Source organism: Kwoniella bestiolae, chromosome 6 (genome assembly GCF_000512585.2).
Source record: "Kwoniella bestiolae CBS 10118 chromosome 6, complete sequence".
Taxonomy (NCBI): Eukaryota; Fungi; Basidiomycota; class Tremellomycetes; order Tremellales; family Cryptococcaceae; genus Kwoniella; species Kwoniella bestiolae.
This window is the reverse complement of record NC_089246.1, coordinates 511,706-532,101: the sequence shown is the minus strand read 5'-3', so window position 1 is coordinate 532,101 and position 20,396 is coordinate 511,706. Positions and strand designations below refer to the sequence as shown.

Genomic DNA, 20,396 nt, shown 5'->3' with positions numbered 1-20,396 from the left:
ATGCTGTTCATGTCTGTTGAGAGCAGCAAATTCTTTCCCCAGTTGCCGTACACCTATTCTACCATTCTCATCCAATGCGATACTGATAAGTACTGTCCCAGCGCGATACACTGCACCGATTCAACTGATTCATCGTCCTTCCTGAATGTTCCACGCCCAGTGCTGGCATAACACAACCATTTGGTAAGCTTATCTCCTATTAATGCCTTGCAAGACCAGTTCGATCGCATGATATAGGGCATCGGCATCTCAACGAACATGGACACTCATTCGGTTGACACTGCTTGCGAGAAGTTCTGCCAATCAAATGCATGTATATGACTACACTGGCGAGTATGATACAACAAGAATTATCTATAGCATCGTCGTAATCGTAAATGATGTATTGTCCTGGATAAGCATGACCATACCCATAATCAAAAACCTCAAATCACCCTACTCCTCCACAGGATACCTAGTCCTAACCCTCATCCCAGCCTCATGCATCGCAAAGAACATAGGACCCATACTCTCCAACTCGTCCTCAGGTTTCTCGTCAGTCGAGTATATAAACGCCTCTCGCACAGTAACCAGATTCGCCTGCAACTCCTCGACCTTCCATAATGGGATAGAAGACAGGATCTCCTCTATCCTATCTAATTCTGTGGGTGCGATTCGGACGGAGAATTTCGACCAGTCAAGGAAAGAGGCGAATGGGTAATGTGTTCCTTCGGCTATGAGAACGGGGATACAGCCTGCGAAGATTGCGTCGTTTGTTCGGGGGGTCCAGCCTAGTAGTAAAATATCAGCTTACATATGCTGATGTCCCCCTTCAGACACAGACGCAAACATCGGGGCAATGTTAGCACTGAGGGTGGTTACCACTCACCAGCAATTCCCCTAGGCTGAGGACAAAACCTCGCATCATTCAAATCCCTCATATAATCCCAATTCTCAAAACTGCTCTGTGGACCCAAACCTTTAATCAACTCCCTCTCCCCCGCCCCACCTCTATCACACGTCAATCTCAATCTATCTGACTTTCCTGTTCCCCAATACGTCCCGGACCAAGTGAGCAGATGACTCCTCTCACGCACAGGCTTGATATGCTCGACATCTGGGAAATGATCTCGGAGGTTGATACTTTGACATGTCCTTGCTGGAATGACGACGTCCTGGTGAGGACGATAGCACGGGGAATCGTAATCGCCCATTACGGACCAAACTAGGACATTGTTGAGGATCCAATCGGGATAGAGGGGTTGTTCCCTTGCTGACCATATTTCCCTATTACCACAGCAAAACCCATCATCAGCATAGGGACTTCGGAGTTAAGCTTGATGTGTGAGAGCGACCTACCAAGCAAAAGCAACGCATATCCCCCAATCATGCGTCAAAACCAGCGCCATGGTCTTTTCGCCGTTCTTGACACCCGGTATATTCTCCATCGCATGATGTATCCCATCGTGCAGGAGGAATTTCGTTCCCTTGCATTGCTGATAAACCGGAATCACCACCAGTTCCGCCTCTTCAGCTGGTACCTGCATATGCCTCAGGGCTTTGTACATGATCGAATCGGCTGAGAAACAATGCTTGCTTTGTAGCTTGTGACAATCCGACGCTTCAATCTCTTCTTGTCCCTTGTATCCATCCGCTACGTGCACCTTGATGAATTCCGGGTTGATCATCAGAGCATCTCTCGCGGCAGGTAGTAATATATCCCTCCAATCCGTCTTGTTCACGCTGTTAACTAAGATGGAGGAGTATCCCGCTAATGAGCCTAAATGGGATTTGGTATTTGAGCTGATCTCGGAAGTGACCACTGGGTACAGCGAGAGTATTGGATTCTCGCGTTTAGGCTGACAATGATCCGCCTGCACGCATTTACATAGACCCGTCTGAACGCAGATCGCAGGGGAGTTGCAATCGTTGTAACATGCCGGTTGATCCTTTAATGCCCAAGAATGAGGTGAGATCTTGGTGTTGGCCCCATGTTCGCCCTTCCACACGTGTGCTTCCTGACCATTCTCCACTTTGTTTACTGCCTGTTTCGCAGCGGACAGTCGATCAAAGTTGTACATTATCGCTTGTTCCGCCTGACCGCATAGGTGGAGCCGACGAGAAGAGTTGAAAGGGATTTGACCGGTCGATCCGAATCGCATATCCGCGGATTCGTAGTCGTCCAATAATAATGGCCAGTCACCTTCGGAAGGACAACAAAGAACGTTCATACGCATGTCGAAGTGGGGGTCGATCCATCGGGTGGTAGGTTCGAGGGTGAACCAGGTGGAGGAGTCGGTAGTATTGGAAAGAGCGTGGATCTGTTTCCCCGTGTCGGGAATGAGCAGGCGGAGGTAGGATGCATGGCGATTTACCTGGTGATACGAAGAGAGGAGGTAAGCATCGTAAGAGCTATCCAAAAAATGTATTCAGAATTTGACATTACTCACCTCTATATCAAATTCGATCTGCCCCTCCATCGTATCCCTCTCAAACAGCTCCAAGCCCACTTCCTCCCCCTCCCCCTCCCTCCTATACCCCAAATATCCCATCCCCTTCTCCTCCTCAAAAACAACTCTGACCGTCCGCTCCTTGCTTTTTCCAACCCCCACTTTATGAACCACAAACACACTCTGATTCCAATTCATAGCCGTCACCTTGTCCCCATCGGCCTTACAATTCCTCCCATCCTCACATTTCACATGGTGCAACCACCCCTCGTGATCAAACGCAAGGTTCACCGTACATCCATCCAACTTTATCAAATCTCTGTTCCTCTCATCTTCCACGAAATGATCGATCACATGATTACTCTCCGATGGGAAATCCGGTGTGGGTGAACAGTGCGATTGATGCCATCTCCTCGAATATTCCGCTATATCCTCTGATAATTCTTGTAAGGCCAAACCCAGTCCCACGGGAGCACTGATCTGAGGCTCCCAGCCTAATACCTCACCTGCGAGGCCCCTTGAGAAATCGGGTTGGAGGGGTGTGTGCTTGTCTCCTATATCCCTTAGAGGGGACATCGAGTGGGTCTCGGTACGCACTATATCTACGATGTTTTGCAGTCGCCATCGTTTTCCATACACCAGGTTGAACTCTCCTACTCCGTCCGGTGTACCAAGCTTGGAATTGTCTTCTATACGTGAGACTGCCTTGAGAATGCCTGTGATAGCATCGTCGATATGCAGTAAATCTAGCGAAGGGGTATCAGAGTTGTACTGGATAGGAAGGGATGTAAGTGCGTTGGTGAGAAGGGAAGGGATGAAAGCCTCTGGAATCGAGTTGGAGTGAGGATATCCATATACCTCTGAGAATCTAAGTATCATCCCCCGCAGAGGTGTGTCCCCTATAATATTCTGGATACTCTCTTCCAAAGCAGTCTCAGCAGCGAGCTTGGTCCTCCCCAAAGCTGATTTCGGACTTTTACCGCTCACTTCGCTCACACCCTCTTCTTGCGGGTACACATCCATAGACGATGCCAGTATGATCCATGGTGTCTTGCTCTCACCCCATACCCTCTTCTTATTGCGGGTTATTGTCTTTTCTATCTGATCCAGAACCGCTTTGGTCCCTCCTACGTTCACTTCGTGACATTCGTTCTCCTTGGGTTCGCACCATGAGTTAAGAGATACAGAAGCGAGGTGTATCACCCCGTCGAAAGAGGTCGAGGAGAATAGGTTGGATAACGCTGGGGAAGAGGGTAAGATGGTTTCTCGATGGTATATTATCGATCTTGGGAGAGTTGATGGACGAGGAGCAATATCAATCACGTGGATTGCGTATTCTTGGCTGAGGGTTGGTATTAGGGATTGACCTAGTCAAACGAAATGAGGTAACATATCAGCTTTGTGAGTCGCCTTGATGAAATGCAGACCGCCAGGTGAAGAACCCTAAAGGAATGATGATTCCCACCCACCTATCTGCCCCGCACCTCCAGTGATCAACAACGCCTTCCTCTTTTCCTGCTTCCAACCCAACCAATCCCCTACTGCAGGCCTCCATCCCTCTTCTTCCTCCTCGTCCAACTTCGATACGCCCGCCAAACCCTCCCACGGACTATGCGTCGTCCCTCCTGTGACTCGTATTGGTGCTTTGGCCTGCAAAGCGAGGGTCGAGAATTGGTGGTATAGCAGACCGAAGAGGGGTATGAGAATGAGGAGAGCGAGATAACGTGGTTTGTGGAGGATAGCTGATATGATCTGTTTGAGTGATGGCATTTTATGGGCGTACTATCGATACAGAATGAGAAGAAGGGAGACAGTCTTGGGAAACAAAAATACAGGATGCAGTCGAGTTGATTGATGGGTATACAGTGAGTGAGGCGAATGATGAGCCGCAATAGTCATGCGACTGTCGGGTATACAGTGTGAAAGGCAAAGGAATGTAGATTGTGTATATTTGTCGTGGTCAGGTCGTTTCAAAGGTAAACATACAAGTAACAGTAGAGCTCATGTTGACATGAGAATCGATTCCAATCTTTTCTTTTCTTCTTTTCTGGAAACGATCAATACTAGTACTAATCTTACTCGCAGCAGACGAAATGAATGATAAAGCTACTTAGCGTGGATTTAGCTCATTTAACCTTGTGCAATCCTGATCTAATCAGCTCTAATCAGCTCTAATCAGCTCTAATCAGCTCTAATCAGCTCTAATCAGCTCTGATCGGTCTTATCGATTCCGCGTTCCGGTGATTCAGCGTGAGTAAATAAGGAGGTGGTCAGGACTTTGTTCTGTTTCTACTCTGCGGTACGTGATACTGCTGTAGTATGTTGCATGCATGCAGTACTCCCGCCGTCATGATCATACCTCCATTGTTCGACACCACACACGGATGAATTCAAGCGTCTTGTCGTGGATCATGTCAGACCTGTGCACTGGAATTAGGGTCTATAACAGGGTAACATAACGATGCGGTAATGATCCGTGCCTGCATAGTCTGTATCAAAACAGGTTTCAGGTTGTAGCCTCGAGTAGCGTAAACAGAAAAAAAAAGCATTCTGTGTACTGTATATTCATATTCGAATAAGTGTTCGTTTCATTCACTCATTTACTCCACGATATCCACATGTCTCAGTACAAATGCCATCAACAGAGTCTTTCAACATCTTATATCCACCTATACAATCAACTCTACCGGAATCGCTTGGCTCGAGGACACTCAAGGCCGAGCAAGGTATCGAAAAGAAGCAACACACTGACCATCTGACACGCGTTCATCTATTTCCTCGCGTCAAGTCAGCTCTCAAGGCTATCATCAGATGATCAAGTGACGATAAGTGGGGAAGATCTCAGAGGCAAGGCGTGATATGCTATGCTGATGGAGCTCACCCACTACTCGCTTGTAATGAGGATGGGGAAGATCTGATTGCTCGACGGAGATGCAATCTGCCATCAATTCAACGAGAGTCAAAGAGTGAGACCTTTTCATGTAAAGTATTTGGATTGGACATGACTCTGACCGAGACGATCGGAAACAAGGTACAAGTATGTATGAATGAAGACATGGTATGCTGATATCACAATCTGACTTGTATTCTTGGTATCAACTTATATAGCTTGGCTATCGCGATGCTATCTATTCTCATCCCTCCCCACTCCAATCCATCAACCATCACGATCACCCACGAGCCTGTGCATACACACCGTCACACACAACCATTCCTTTTGACAAGGAGGTCTCACTGTCTTTACTCTTTAAACCTATAGGCATGATTGCTTCTTGTGCCTTTGACAACGCACACACACTCATTCACTCATACACATAAAATATACACACTTTATACAAAGACACGTCCTTTGTGAATCCTTTTTACTCCTCTATACTGATACTCCCACTCGCATTCCTACGCGTGGTATATATATACACGATCACCATCAAAATGACACCTTTCACCCCTCAAATCCAATACACCCGACTACCCACCTCTTCACCTTCCCCCTCTATATCCCCAACATCAACCTTGAACTCGACCCCCAATCCCTCAAGGTCATCTTCACCCTTCCAACTAAAACTCAAGAGCTCACCCCTACCCATAATGTCATCTTCCAAGCGATTCCGCATCCGCCCCATCCAAGCTTTCCTCACCATCTCCATCCTCGCCATATGCCTCCTCCCATTCCTGCACTACAAGCGCGAAGAGGTTAAAGGGTACTTCCAATCCGACTATCTCAAGATCGATCTCTCCCAACAACATATCCCCCAAGCTTCAGGTGGGATATCAGAACACCTCAATATCCCTTTAACGCTAGAGGCAAGATTACATTACCTCCTGTCGAAACCGGCTTTATACCAGTGGGAAGCAGAGTTGCAGAACCGACATAATTGCCCGTTCTACACTTTCTCAAGGAACACTTACTTCTTCCATGATGGGAAGCCTGAGCAATGGGAGAAGGTCGATCCGACAGAGATAAGGCGGTATAGGTCGAAGATGGTCGATTATCTCAGGACGGTAGAGAGGGAGGGAGGGCAGTTGGTATGGGATAAATCGATGGAGAAGGACGTCTTACCGGAAGATAGGAGGGGAATCATACTCACTGGTGGAGAGGGTGTGCGTTGATTCTCTTTCTCTCTCTCTTCCCCCTAACACATCACGAGCTGACGAGAGTTTTCGACATTGACGCCTCTAGAAAACCCTAGCAAGGTTGAAAATCTCTTTACACATGCTCCGCCACGTCCTCCACTCCACCCTCCCAATCGAGGTGTACCACTTCCCAGACGAACTGCAGGATCCGACCGAACGTCAGAAATTGGAGACCGAGTTTGACGTAAGGTTGAAAGAAGTAGGAGGGAAATCGTCAAATGGGAAGAGTTGGCATATCAAGAACTCAGCGTTTCTGGCTAGCAATTTTACGGAATTCGTTTATATGGATAGTGTGAGTGGGGTCGATACTCAGCTTCGTAATGCGGAAGTCAAGCTGCATAACTGACCACGCCAATGATGATATAGGATAATATACCGCTTGTAGACCCGAGGACATTATTCGATTCGATAGAGTATAAGCAGAGTGGGAGCGTCTTCTGGGCAGATCTCAACAAAGATCATCGTGAGTACGAACATATCTACGATCCTGCGATTCAATCACTGCGAATTCTTGGGACGTGAATTCCGCTGATAAGCTTGACACTGCTATAGCCGACAACGCCATATTCCGTATAGTAGGCAAGACATGCACTGATGACCACTGGCCCGCCGAAGCTGGACAACTGCTATTTGATAAGAGGGGGAACAACGGCTTGAACTTGGCTATCCTGCATCTGTCGAATCACATGATGACGAATCCTGATCTGTATGGGTTTTTGAGCTATGGAGATAAGGATACTTTTGTGAGTCTGATTTTCTCTGGATGAGATCAGATCAGCGTATCAGGACACCCGGTTTCTTAGAATGGCGGTAACATTGCTGTCGTATAGTACACGAAGAACGGTTAAGCTGACCTTCTTTGTCGAAACACAGAGATACTCGTTCTACGCCTTGGGTCTACCATACCAACAAGCACCTAAGATATTTGCCACCACCGGTGGATATCAGACTCAGAACGGGGAGAGCTCATTGGACTTCTGTGGTCATTCGAGTGGGCATCAACTTCTACCATTCTATCTGAAACCCCACTTACTCGTCAACCCTCAAAGTAAGGCCGAAGCTAACAAAACCAAAACCATAGTGATCCAATGGGGTCTCACTCCCGCATCAGCACGGCACGACCCCACCTATCACCCCCCTCCCGCCTTCCTACACACGATCCTAGCCAAACATCGATCCAACCTCCAGCCTTCCAAGTTATTCTCACACATAAAACGACCAAGACTCGACGGTATATCCGAGCCTCTCCTCGTGAGGACTTTATACGAATTCACGGGGGACTGTTTTGCCCTGACGCTCAAGGGACCCGACGGCGCACCGGGTGTGGAGAATTCCATGGGGGATGGTCAGGGGGTTGATACGTTTGCTCTGAGGGATGTATTGGGTGATGGACATGTTTGGAGGGAGGTGAAGAGGATTAGTGAGGAGTTTGTGAAGATCAATTCGAATAGCTAGGGGTAGGGGGGGTGCGAGGCATGAGCAGGATAGGGGTGATGAGGGGGGAGACGGGGAGGGAGCGGGGATGAGCTAGGGATTTTTTTTACCAACACAGGAGGGGGAGGGTGGGTGGTCATCTTTGGACAATATACTCTGGCCATTTACTCTGGGAACAAAGGATATACATCTTACTGATGATGCTGCATCTCCAAAATCACCTTATATTGTACAATACGATAATACCTACCATGCTTGTAAGATAGAATATCTAGTTTTATGATATGATATACGTTGCATCATCCCATCGTACCTCATTATATACGTTGAAGTCAATACGAACACAATATACAATATACAATTTACAGTATACACTATCATACATACAGCACAAGCAAGAAATATGAGTCCTCATACGACGTAAAACAATCATATTGGTAAGTCATCGATTGAATGGAAATGGCTATTGATCATCGCAATACCTCCTTCCCCTTCCCCTTCCTACCCACCCCCATACTACCCACTCTCTCCCTTTCCTCTCTAACCCACCTATTCCTCCTCTCATCCCTATTCCTCGCCTCATCCACCTGGGCTATATCAATCAAACCCCCCCAATTTTCCATGTCCATATCAACTTCATCTGTCGTTTCTCTATGTACGTTGGCGCTTCGCCTCTCAGGCTCCCAGATTTCAGCAGGCGGCATTAGTCCTCCTCCAAATGGTTTAGGAGTCGCTCTATTCCTTAGCATTAGATCATTCGCCGATGAAGGTGAGATGGTCGATCGCATCCTTTTCCTTAAGGGTTTACGATCCTCCTCGTGGACTGGAGAGCGAGGTGTGAATGGGTTGAACGGTGGTTTAGGCGTGGGTGCATGGGGTGTAGCCCCTGGTGTAGGGAATCCGAATATTGAATTTTGAGGAGGGGGAGGTGGGGCGAGAGTCTGTTGAGCTTGGTTCGTCCATGTGTTACCTTGGTTCTGTTGTGGTCGAGGTGAAGCGAACATATTTGGATTGGGTGGGTTCAGACCCCATTGAGGGTGGATGACCCCGTTGAATGGCGGGTAATATCTCATAGGCATACCGATATTATACGGCATAGGCATAGGTTGTTGACGTTGACCTTGTATTTGATTCTGATCTTGAGCTTGCATCTGAGCAAGGTACATGTACATGTTCGCGTACATGCCCGCAAACTGCGCCTGAGCTTGGAAATTCGGATCGTTGGGGGTTATGAATCCCATTGGTGCGTTTGTGTTTGTGTTTGCGTTTGTGTTAGGATTCCATTGTTCTGGTTGGTTTTGCTGAATCTGTTGTGGTTGTGGTTGTGGTTGTGGTTGGAAGGATGGATGGGTCTGTACAGGTGTAGCCTGCTGTACCCTTATCGCAGGTCTAACCACAACCTTCTTCCTATTTCTATTCCTCGTATCATTCTCACTCTCCGTGAGTATATCCAATAAACCATTACCTCCTTTCTTTTCACCTCCTCCTACCCTATTTTTCCTCCGTCTGTCTGCGGCCCTCCTTCTGAGATGTAGGAAGTTATGACAAGCTTTACCGAACGGGACCATCTCCTCGCCCTCACCCTCTGCTAGGGCTCTTCTCGATACCTTCGTTCTCGAAGGACCAGCTTGAGCCTGAGGTTGAGGCTGGGTGATTCGAGAAAGCGCAGTAGGCATAGGCACGTCCACATCTCCATTGCCATTCTCCAGGCGCTGCAACAAGGAAGAGGCATTTGACGGTACGATTTGTTCTCTTTCAGGTAAGGCATGCGGCCAGCTTACTCCCATGGTTTGGAGTTGACTCTCGGCCGTTCGGGGGTCGATGGACATTGGTTGAGGGGACCATGAGGGCTCTCTACCGTTTGAGTTCGGAACCTGGTTCTGGACAATGTTGGACGGTCCACCCCCATTTGATGTGGGGGAGGATAAGACTTCGGAAGTGCGAAGTAATGGTGCGATAGGAGCGAAGAGGAAAGAGTCCAATCCAAACATCGATGATTGAGGTATGAATTGCTGAGGGACTGGCATGGGTATATTCTGAATAGGGAAGTTGAAGGGTTGACCGAAACTTGATACTGTTGGTGGTCCAGCTGGCTGGATTGGAATTGGTGCAGGTGGTTGCGGTGTAATATTTACATTGGATCGTTGATAATCTCTTTGTTTCGGCGTAGTCGATCTTTCCCGTTTGATCTGAGTCCGCTTCTCCCTCTCCCTCACTCTCATTCGGTTGACTCGACTTCTCGGTATTTGTCTAATGGTCCTTACGCTTCCTGTTTCTGAGATGTACCCTCCATCGTTGAAGATTTGACTACCATCGCTGATTGATGATTGTGAAGGAGCCTTCTTAGGAGGAGGTACAAAAGTGAATGGGACTTGGTTGGTCTGACCGAGGAATAATGGGCGGTCAGGCGAGTGCGCTCGTTTCTTGGCTTTTCCGGATCCGCATTCTCTGGACGCGGTTGCAGAGGGTGTGACGAGGGTGTGGGTCTGCGAATGGAGTCAACATCCCTTTAACACTCTGTGACTTTGTAAGATGTCCGTTAAGCAAGTGCGGAAATTATGGATGGGTATTGACAGCGAAAAGGCTACAGAATTGAAGCACTCACCACTGGTGTACCCCTCATCTCGCTCTCCTGATCCGCTTCATCCGCATCCGTCCCATCGCTCCAGAAGCTAGAAACAGCATCTGATACTACATCCCACGCTGGTCCTACTTCAAGTACTGGTTTGACAGGCGGTCCGGCTTCGATACTTGAAAATTCAGGGAATGGTGTAGGTACTCGCATCAATGGGCTATGATTTCCTGGGGAGGCGGGGCGAGGAGTATCTTGACGGTCAGAGGGTTCCAAGGCGAAAGGTGGATCCTCATGTATACTTGGTGTGTTTTGAGGGAAGGGGTTGGCTTGGGTAGGGGTAAGGGGCTCAGGTGGGTCGTCGTGAGAGTCGGGCGAGTCGAATTCGCCTCGTTGGTATGATGAGACGAAGGCGTAGATAAGTAGGTTGTTCTCGTCCTGGTTTGGGTCCTGTGAGTGGAAGTCAGCTAGTGATTCGTCTATCGTTCTGCCAGTAGAGGGTAGGAGGCCAGGTGGTGGACAATCATAGAATAGGTTGATTGGACCGAGAGATCCATAATCCATCATACAAAGTAGAAGCTCACTCACATCCTCGTCCAATTCCCCATCAGCCGAGATCTTCCCAACCTGCTTAGTCAGCCCCAACAACTCTTTGTCATCCTCACTAATCCCATTTGAGCGATGCGACATGACCTCCCATTCGCTCGAGTCCTCGCCCGATTTCCTCATCTTCAGAATATGCAGCTTCTTCACCCTCTTTCTCAGCTTCTCCTCCCTCGGGACTAGGGGATAAGGAATAGGTGGGAAGGCAGGCTCGACTTTCCTCCAATCATGTTTGAACAGTGGGAAGTCAGCTATAGAAGCTGGTGGCAGCGGGATGGTTACCTCGTGAGAGGCTGTCGGAAGGACCGGGGCGGAGAGGGTAGGTAAGCTGGGAGGACGGGTGATGATGAATGGTAGTGGGTAGGGGGCATGTAAGACCGCTCGGGCGGGTCGATGGTCCTCTGGTGCTGCTTTGGGCATTGTGGTTTAATTCATTAGCTGTACGAGAACTATCGGGTATTTGTATAGGGGGCAATATCATGAGTATGGGAGAGAGGATGATGGGTTATATATGAGAAAGATGAAACGCTCACCATGTATATAAGTTATTGTTCGTTATCCCCTCCTCCCGCGCTCAGAAGCAATCTTTTGATGGGATGGGTACATGGGTACAGTCTGACGAGGTGGTGAAGTCGAAGCGTGTTTCGAGATGGGTACAGTGAGGAATTGATGTACACGTACACATCAAATCAGATCAGATTGATCAGCGGGTGGGTCTGGGTGTAAGTAGGTGAGAGGGAGGTCGTGTGCTGGATGTGGTGAGTACATCGTGTACACAATCAATGGCATGCTTCTCTTCTCGGATCAACTTATCCATGCCTGTGTATTGTGATTGACTTAAGCCCAGTCATGGTTGATTGATATTGCACTGAAGTACAGGACCATCGACCATCGATGATGATGGTGATGGCTGAGAGCCAACCCATGAAAAGCACATTGCGTATCCCTAGGCTCGGCCCCATCTCGTTTGAGCTTGGTATGCTTGATTTGTTTTCTGGTATCCTTGAGTAGCTATGCATCATATAACCAATATGTGTTAATGTGGACGGCGATGAAGAGATGATAGAGTTTAGCTTTGATTGTGTGTCATTCAACAACGTTGACATGAATGGAATCAATCATCATCGTTATCCGAGTCCTCGTCGCAGATAGCCGGAGGTATCATCACCGTAGTTAAAACCCACGCTTATGATCAGCGCAAAGCCAATTCCGTAGCGATGATATACTCGTATCTATCTTATCATAGGATATCGAGAAGGGGTCGATCTGTTCTGCTAGCCCTCATCTACGTTGGCCTAGTTCGAAAGACCGTATCATGCATGTCATCTCACATCTCTGTATATACGTCGTGGATCAAGTCTTAATATCGTCCTCCTCGAGTGTCATCAAAATAACTACCGCTACGGTACCCAGCAATCTTGGTCGTCTCGAGATGATCATTCGTTCTTCGTAGCCAGCAGAACGCAGTGTTGTCCACCGGCAGAAGCGAATTTGGCCTTGTAAGGTCTTAGTAACTATTCAGACAACAAATGAGTTAGCTACCGCAGTTCCCCTTTTGAGTCGCGAGAGATAGCTCACCTTGCTTCGTACCAGTGAAGGTACCTCGGCAGATTCGGTATCAGCGCCTAAACCTAATTGAGCTTGATCTGCAAAATCATCAGCGCAAGTCTTCCACTGGAACCAATCGAGTATTCATCTAAATACTCACTACCTAACCCCCATGCGTATACATGACCAGATTTCGATACCGCCAAATTATGTCTCGTACCCGCTGAGATGTTGATAATGGGATTATCGGATGATTTGGAATCTTTGTAAGCTGGGAAGGGAGGTACGACCTCGTATTGTTCAGGAATGGGTGGGAAGCAGATCTACATGGGGCATCACGCGTCAGCTCATCAGAGTACAGCAAGACAAGTAATTTCTGGGAGAATAGTAGTCATGACTCACCCTAACAGGTTCAGGTACATATTCACCCATAGGCACTCTCAAAGCCGCTTGAGCCTCGGACAACTCCAATTCCAATTTCTCCTTCAAACCCTCATCAACCTTGTTCTGCTGTAAAACATGATCCAGCCTCTTTTGTCTGTCCCTCACCCTCTCTTCCCTCTCTTCTTGGGTCTTCTCCCGTCTTTCTGTTATACCCTTGTATGCAGGATGATCTTGAGGAATACCCAACTCATTGGCATCTGATCGTCCTACACCCCATACCTCTCCATTATCGAATAAGAATAACGAGTGATGCTCTCCACCTGAAATTTGAATGACTTTACTACCTCCGTGATTCTCTGGGTTGAGGCCTTCAACCTGTCTTGGGGTAATCACCATCTCTTCATCGGCGTATCGCCCTTCCAACCCTGTCTGATGGAATGTGTTTAACCCCCATGCCCAGACGATACCGTGAACATCCACTGCGAAGGAATGGAATGATCCAGCAGCTACTAGGATGATATTCCTCAATCCCAATCTCTCGGGTTCTAAGGAGTTTTTGATTCGTCGCTCAATGACTCTTCGGCCTAATTGGTTTTGCTGCCCGTTACCCCAAACATAGACATGTCCAGTCTCAGTCAACGCTAACACGTGATCGGTACCACACGAGACATCTGCTATCTTGAGTTTGGAGAAGACAGGTAATGCGATAGGGGTGAACTGGAAAGTTGGGTGACCAGGTACGCCGTCGAACCCTAACACACCTTCATTGGACTATAACAGTCGTTCATAATTAGCATACATTCACCTGATACTGATTTATGATGGGCAATTACTCACTCTGAAACTACCCCAAGCCCTCAATTCACCTTTATCAGACACGGCCACACTGACACTATCCCCTGCAGCGACTTTGACAGCTCTGAATCCCTCCTGTTCGAGAGCTTCTACGACAAGCGGAACAGTCTCGAGATCTTCATTTGGAATAATAGCTTCTGGGTTGTTGGGGTCAGATACGTTGGTTGTTACTCTACCAAGAGCGGCGTTATCGTTGATACCCCATGATCGGACCTGTCGTGTGCGTAAGTTTATTAGAGCAAGATTTTGTGGATGGTCGTTACCACTCACCCTACCAGCTTCGTCGATAGCTAAAGTGTGCATACCACCGGAAGCTACGGCTTCTAATCCACCGCTACCCTCTTTACCGTCTCTACTGAGTTTACCATCTTCGATCTCTTCCTCGAACCTGCACGCAGTTTTAACGGCGAGGTAGCATTTGGTTTATAAGAGTAAACTCACCATGAATGAAGTTTGGGTCTGGGGATTTCATCCAATTCATCGGGACCTAATCCGAATTGACCCATATCACCTGTACCCCAAATGAACAGAGCATTGTGAGGTGATGCAGTGGCTAAATGAAGGGTACGACGTAGATTTGTCAGCTCATGGACATCATCAGAGAGACTCTGGCGGTCATATGAAGGTTGAGAGGACGACCAAGACCACTTACGAGGAATAGTAGGTAATTCATTCTTGAAACCAGGTCCAACACTTGACCTCCTCCTACCTCTCTTGACCTCGTCGACCAACTGACCGACCCGTCCCTTCTTAGCTGCTGGACCATCAGTCACAGGCGGAGAAGTAGCTTTCCTAGTTCTCTTAACCTCCTTCTCTGAGCCATTGGGTAACCCATTGGCCTCGCCATCTTCAGCTATAGCGGGCGGTACGACAGCTGGAGTCGATTCCTTGGCTGCAGCTCCTCGACGAGAGGCGGGTTTGGCGGAAGATACAGGTTTAGACGAGGGGGCTGCTTTTGAGGATGGTTTGGAAGCTTTGGAGACTGGTTTGGCTGATGAAGCGGGGGTGGAGGATTCTGCGGTGTTAGGATGTGAGTTTGAAACGATGATATCCTTTCAAAGTGGTTCAGACTCACTTTGGGGAGGCATCGTGCACGATTGACTTGAAAGAGGTGAATTCTGAGATGAACGAAATGGCATCAGCTTTTTGTCACGTTTGCTCATTCATTGTGGTGACGGGTCACAGCTGGAGTAAGTTAACGACGTAGCGGGCACAAGGGTGCAACGTGGGCTGAAGGCAGAGAGTGGTCTCAGTTGAAGATGATACTGACCTAGCAAGTTTTCACCGTCCTATGAGGGTTATTGGTGAAGAACACAATTAGATGGCAAAATCTCGAAGTTCAAGGAGGAAACAGGAAATCAAATTCATGTTGACACTTCCAAAACATGTTCTTAACATGGCTTCGAGATTAGGCACACCTAAAGAGATAACACGGCAGGCGCACATCACGGTCATGAGGAGTGACTCGCCTGGAATAGGCTCGCGATTCGCTTTGCCCATGGCCCCTTGGGCGCGTGTGATTTCTTTTTTGGCTGTTCACCCTGAGTTGTCCCCGTCATCTGCTTTTTCTGCATTCAGGCACGTATCTGGTTGCTCAGGGTCAAAATGGGAAAACACCGTCAGCTGTCTATGTTTGTACTTTGTTTACTCTTTTTAAGCATCTCTCTCTCTTCTTGACTTTCTTGACTTTTCTTGGTTCTTGACTCTTGAACACGCGTGGAACACTCTCATCATCATCATCATCATCATCATCATTCATCTTGTCTCATTCTCACTCTCACTCTTACAGCGACTCATTCACGATCAACAGACAGAACATGGGCTGAAAAGGTATCATCAACTCAACACCAAATCCATTCAAACTCAAACCCAAATTCATCTTTCTTAATCTATGACCTCCCTTCCCATCGACTCAGCAAGACATCTCACAAACATGCTAGCCACACCTATGGCTCCTCCCCATTCCATGGCCTCTTCGTCCCAGACGCCACCTCCTCAACAACAAACATCCTCATACCACTCATCTCGACCATCCACCTCATCCCTCCCACGATCCTACAAACGAGCAAAGTCAACACCCTCACCGCAATCCCCCATCTTCCCCAACCAGACGATATCATCGGGCTCAGGTGGACTGCCTGGACCTTCGAGAGCGAAAGCTAGAGCTACAGTAGCAAGAAGATTGGTGGACGCTTCACCGCAGACACAACCTTGGAGGCTTGACGGTGGAAGAAGGCGGGAGATGTCGGTTCCTTTGGTAAGTCGATCGTTTCCATGCATCCATAGCTTGATTGCTCGCCATGTTATCGCCGAGCGATCTTAACTGATCCTTGGACTCTTCCCCTACAGCTATCCCAAGAACTATCCCACTTCTCACTCTCTCACTCTCCACCAGAAATGTGTCAAGAAGGTGATGCCGTCACTCCCCCAATATCGACTCGACCATTCCTCACGTCCCCTGCTCAACGCTCTCATACGCCTCGTTCTCGAAGTCATGTAGGACAATCGAAGACACCATTTGCCGCTGCATTACCTAAAGATCACACCTATCCATCTACAGCACCGCTTCCACCCATATCTTCCTTTTTGGGCAGTCCATTCTCCACCAAAACTGCCAGAGGGAGATATATGTATCAGAACGCTTCCCCTTCACAGAATGCGAACAAAGCTACCATGACGGAGAGAATCGGTGTCGGCAGAGAATCATTCGATGAGCCTGGATTGGAGTGGCTGGAAACCAACGAGGGATTACCCTCTCAACCTCGTAGAGGATCTAGAGAAGGAAAGATGCCACTGGTCGAAGGACTACCAAAACCACCTTCTGGAAGACTCAGAAGGGGTACAAATGGATCAACTTCCTCGATGGACGAATTGAGCGGAAGTGGCGCATCTACCGCTTCTCTCCTTTCCCTCGCAAGAAACTCGATGGAACATCACTCTAGACCGAATATCATTACTGTATGGGACGAACAGTCCCAATGCCTGGAAGAAGAAGAGGAAGAAAGTTCGACTCCTAGTCGGCAATTGTTTGCCAAACCAGATGATTATTTGCCATTACAGATGTCCTCCAAGATCAACAAGCCATCGTTCCACAATCCCAAGAAGCCTACCACAAGACCTTCATTACCCCGCTCATCCGGTGGACAACTGTTACAAAGCTACACGATAACAAACTCACCTGTACCCAAGCCCTCAGAAGATAAGAATGCGACTATATCTCCCGAGAAGACAGGCAAATCACCCCTATCCACCTTCCTTCCGCGACTCCTATCATCGAGAAAGGTCTCTTTGCAATCTCTTCGTCGAAAATCGCCTGTCGTGGAAACAGGAGATGACGAAGATATGATGACTGATACGGAAGATGGCAGCTCTTTGAAAGGGTCTCTACGAGGGAAAAGCAAGAATCTATGGAGTAGGACAAGATCAATCACATCATCTCGAAATGCGATGGAAGGAGGCGATCATGAGCCTTCGCTGGGCGTTGGTATCGGGCTGGGTATCAGAAAAGGGCCTATAGGGTCAGTGGTCAGAGGAAGTACCGCAAAAAGTATTGATCTTGCGAGATCACTCTCGAGTGATTCAAGTGGTGATATCGAAACTTCGCCCTCAAGACCTTTGTCCAACAGAGGCTCAACTAGTCTTTTCGTCAATCCCTCTTCGCCACTCTCTCCCTCTACAACAACTTCATTGAACAAGGCACCAAGTAGATCCGCTTTCTTGGCTAGACGCAAGTCAGTCAACGGTCAAACATCTGGAACACCCGGAATAATAGCTAATGGACCACGACCGGCCAAAGCAAGACCCCTGTTACGAAGAGGAATAACCGCTCCTGCCGATAGCCCTTACAGCTCCTCTTCACTGCTTTCTGCCGATGCGGCATTCCACACTCCGACGCATATCCTCTTCGGCGACGTCAAGCCTTCTCCAGCTGCATTCGCTTCTACGGGTCTGGTGAAGAAGAAATCTGGCATACAAGGAGGTGAAATACCTAAATTTGGTGGGACCGACAGCGAGCCTGTCGGAGAGATTAAACGGGAACAGGCAGCTGCCCAGCATGGTTTGTCAAGGACTATAGAACCTCCTAGTCCGGTGTCCCCCATTGAATCAATTAGCCGTACTCGACCAAGCTTGAACACTTCATTCACCAGTACCACTACCACATCGACCTCGACCATTACATCGGGAAACACAGTGTCCACGAACAGCAGCAATGCTGCTTACATCCAAGCTGCTCAGAAGACTCGAGGATTAAGGAGAAAAGGAAGTCAGATGTTCACCGCTAGTGGTTCGATTGGAAGTATCGACATGATGAGGTCGGACAGTAACCGATCTGCTAGAGGCGGTACAAGTCCCGCTACACCCACAAAGCCGGGTCTGCAGCGTGAGTGATATGAGCATGATGGTCATGCAACGGATAATTTACTGACATAAGCCCGAACGTAGTCACACCTATCGGTCTTGGTGTCACCACTCCCTCACCTACCGGACATCACCTCATGTACCCCTTTGCCTCCTCGAGCGTCGTACTTTCGACTCCCCCTCACTCCAGTGTCTATGCTCCGTCTGATCCAGTCGAACCCTCTTCCATCAAGAAATTCCGAAATATGCCTGCACGAGTACGACAAATCTCCAACTCACACGTCAACGAACGTGGTCCGTTAGCTCGATCGTCCAATCCGATGTTGGCAGCGAGCTACAAAACTTCAGCATCGATGCATACTGTTCCCGAAACTCCAGGACAGGGTCAAATTCCATCTATCAACATCTTCAACAGCTCGTACAAGCCCAACAAGAGAGGAAGTGCTTCTCGACTCGAAAAGGACTTTACCGTGGTTCAAACATTGGGTAGTGGAGCCTTCTCACAGGTATTGAAAGTGCGGGAGAAATCGACTGGACATCTATACGCTGTCAAAGCTGGGAAGCCATATACTGGAGCCAAGAATAGATTAAGGCAACTAGAAGAAGTCTCCATCCTACGACAGTTATCCCTTATACCGCACGAGAACGTCGTGGAGTACATAGACTCATGGGAGACTCACTCGAGGTTATACATCCGAACGAGGTTGAGTGAATGTGGCGATTTGTCTAGATTCCTGGGATTGCTAGGAGATTTCGGTGGACTAGGTGAAGAGAGGGTATGGAAATCTCTTATCGAGCTTTCCAGCGGGCTGAGACATATTCACAAGAACAATTTCCTTCATCTGGACTTGAAATCTTCCAATATCCTTATCAATCATGATGGGGGGTTAGTGATCGCTGATCTGGGGATGGCGGTGATTTGTTCGAACGACAATAAAGGGAATATCCTCCAGGGGTTGAGTCCTGCTTTACCTGAACGAGACGATCAGGGAGGATTCACCTGGTCGATGTCAACGTCAACTACTCCGGAGGATGAAGAGAAGAGCAGACTCGATATTATACCTAGTCCGATTATCGATAGGGAGTTTGAAGGTGACCGAGAGTATTTGTGTCCTGAGGCTTTGAATGAGAATAATGGGAAATATGAGATTGGCAAGGGATCGGATATATTCAGTTTGGGTATGGTCGTTCTTGAGTCGGCTGTGAATGTTGTTTTACCAAGTAGTGAGTATTCTCTTTTTCACTTATGACCCATGTTCTTGTATAGTTTTCTGCCTGGCCAGAGGAAGGACACAGCTAATTTGGTTTCTGTGCACTAGATGGAGAAGGTTGGATCAAACTTCGTAATGATGATTTCTCAGACTTGGAAGAACATTATCGATTAAGCCCATCACAACGGTCAACAAGCAACAGTGATTTTGGAATGGAAGATCCCTCCATACCGATGTTATCTCAAGATCTTATAGGAGTTATCAAAGGAATGATGCGGTCTGATCCTGCTGAACGATGGGATTTGGAGGATATTTGGAATAACAGGGTGGTGAAGAACGTTATGGCCACTAAGAAGGGGAGGGCGTTGGTGGAAGAGGGGGAAGGGTGGTTGGAGGGTGTTTTGAGGGAATGAATGGAATGTGAGATTGTCTGATCAACATTGTAGCTTATATGAACAAATACAGACAAGTACAGAAGAGTGAATGAAGATTTGTAGATTTAAATATAAGTCAAGTATGCATAAGAGATGAAAGAAGTCAATTATTGCATGAGTCACCTCTTTGCACTTCAGTCTTCACAAGTCGAGCCCCTTTGGATAGGTCGAAAGGCGTTCATTCAAAGCGTATTAGCTTGATACAACCAAAGTAACTTCGATTCATCAATTACCTGGACTAATTGCGCTCTACAGTTCAGCAAGGGGACATGGGATCTCCAAGCAGGATGAAGATAACAAAGATCAAAGGCTATCTCTGAACCAAAGGATGGAATGCTATCAAAGGATCAAAGGAGAAGGTCGAATCCCATATACATACCGATTGATCCAGGAATGGGTCCTTTCGCTACTGTAAAATATCCTTTGTAAGGTA

General features: G+C 47.9%; 5 protein-coding genes across 5 annotated transcripts; 2 read left to right on the top strand and 3 right to left on the bottom strand.

Annotated features, from left to right (window-relative positions):
- Nucleotides 1-435: 435 nt before the first annotated feature.
- Nucleotides 436-4,199, bottom strand: I302_107395 (uncharacterized protein; the record flags this gene model as incomplete). Its single annotated transcript, XM_019193474.1, has 5 exons — nt 436-770; nt 869-1,266; nt 1,339-2,354; nt 2,430-3,796; nt 3,899-4,199. 5 exons carry the CDS (start codon nt 4,197-4,199, stop codon nt 436-438), a joined length of 3,417 nt encoding a protein of 1,138 aa, XP_019044951.1.
- A 1,662-nt stretch (nt 4,200-5,861) lies between these two features.
- On the top strand, nt 5,862-8,018 carry I302_107394 (uncharacterized protein; the record flags this gene model as incomplete). The annotated part of the gene is made up of 6 exons (XM_065870454.1): nt 5,862-6,530; nt 6,610-6,855; nt 6,930-7,026; nt 7,116-7,306; nt 7,437-7,554; nt 7,645-8,018. The coding sequence occupies 6 exons, from the start codon at nt 5,862-5,864 to the stop codon at nt 8,016-8,018; spliced, it is 1,695 nt and encodes a 564-aa protein (XP_065726526.1).
- A 449-nt stretch (nt 8,019-8,467) lies between these two features.
- Nucleotides 8,468-11,592, bottom strand: I302_107393 (uncharacterized protein; the record flags this gene model as incomplete). Its single annotated transcript, XM_019193476.1, has 3 exons — nt 8,468-10,483; nt 10,603-11,019; nt 11,158-11,592. The coding sequence occupies 3 exons, from the start codon at nt 11,590-11,592 to the stop codon at nt 8,468-8,470; spliced, it is 2,868 nt and encodes a 955-aa protein (XP_019044953.1).
- A 1,016-nt stretch (nt 11,593-12,608) lies between these two features.
- Nucleotides 12,609-15,047, bottom strand: I302_107392 (uncharacterized protein; the record flags this gene model as incomplete). The annotated part of the gene is made up of 9 exons (XM_019193477.1): nt 12,609-12,686; nt 12,751-12,818; nt 12,881-13,043; nt 13,123-13,875; nt 13,942-14,172; nt 14,230-14,347; nt 14,401-14,512; nt 14,612-14,974; nt 15,035-15,047. 9 exons carry the CDS (start codon nt 15,045-15,047, stop codon nt 12,609-12,611), a joined length of 1,899 nt encoding a protein of 632 aa, XP_019044954.1.
- Nucleotides 15,048-15,892: 845 nt separating this feature from the next.
- Nucleotides 15,893-19,942, top strand: I302_107391 (uncharacterized protein; the record flags this gene model as incomplete). Its single annotated transcript, XM_019193478.1, has 4 exons — nt 15,893-16,216; nt 16,309-18,340; nt 18,403-19,542; nt 19,638-19,942. The coding sequence occupies 4 exons, from the start codon at nt 15,893-15,895 to the stop codon at nt 19,940-19,942; spliced, it is 3,801 nt and encodes a 1,266-aa protein (XP_019044955.1).
- Between the last annotated feature and the right edge of the window lie 454 nt (nt 19,943-20,396).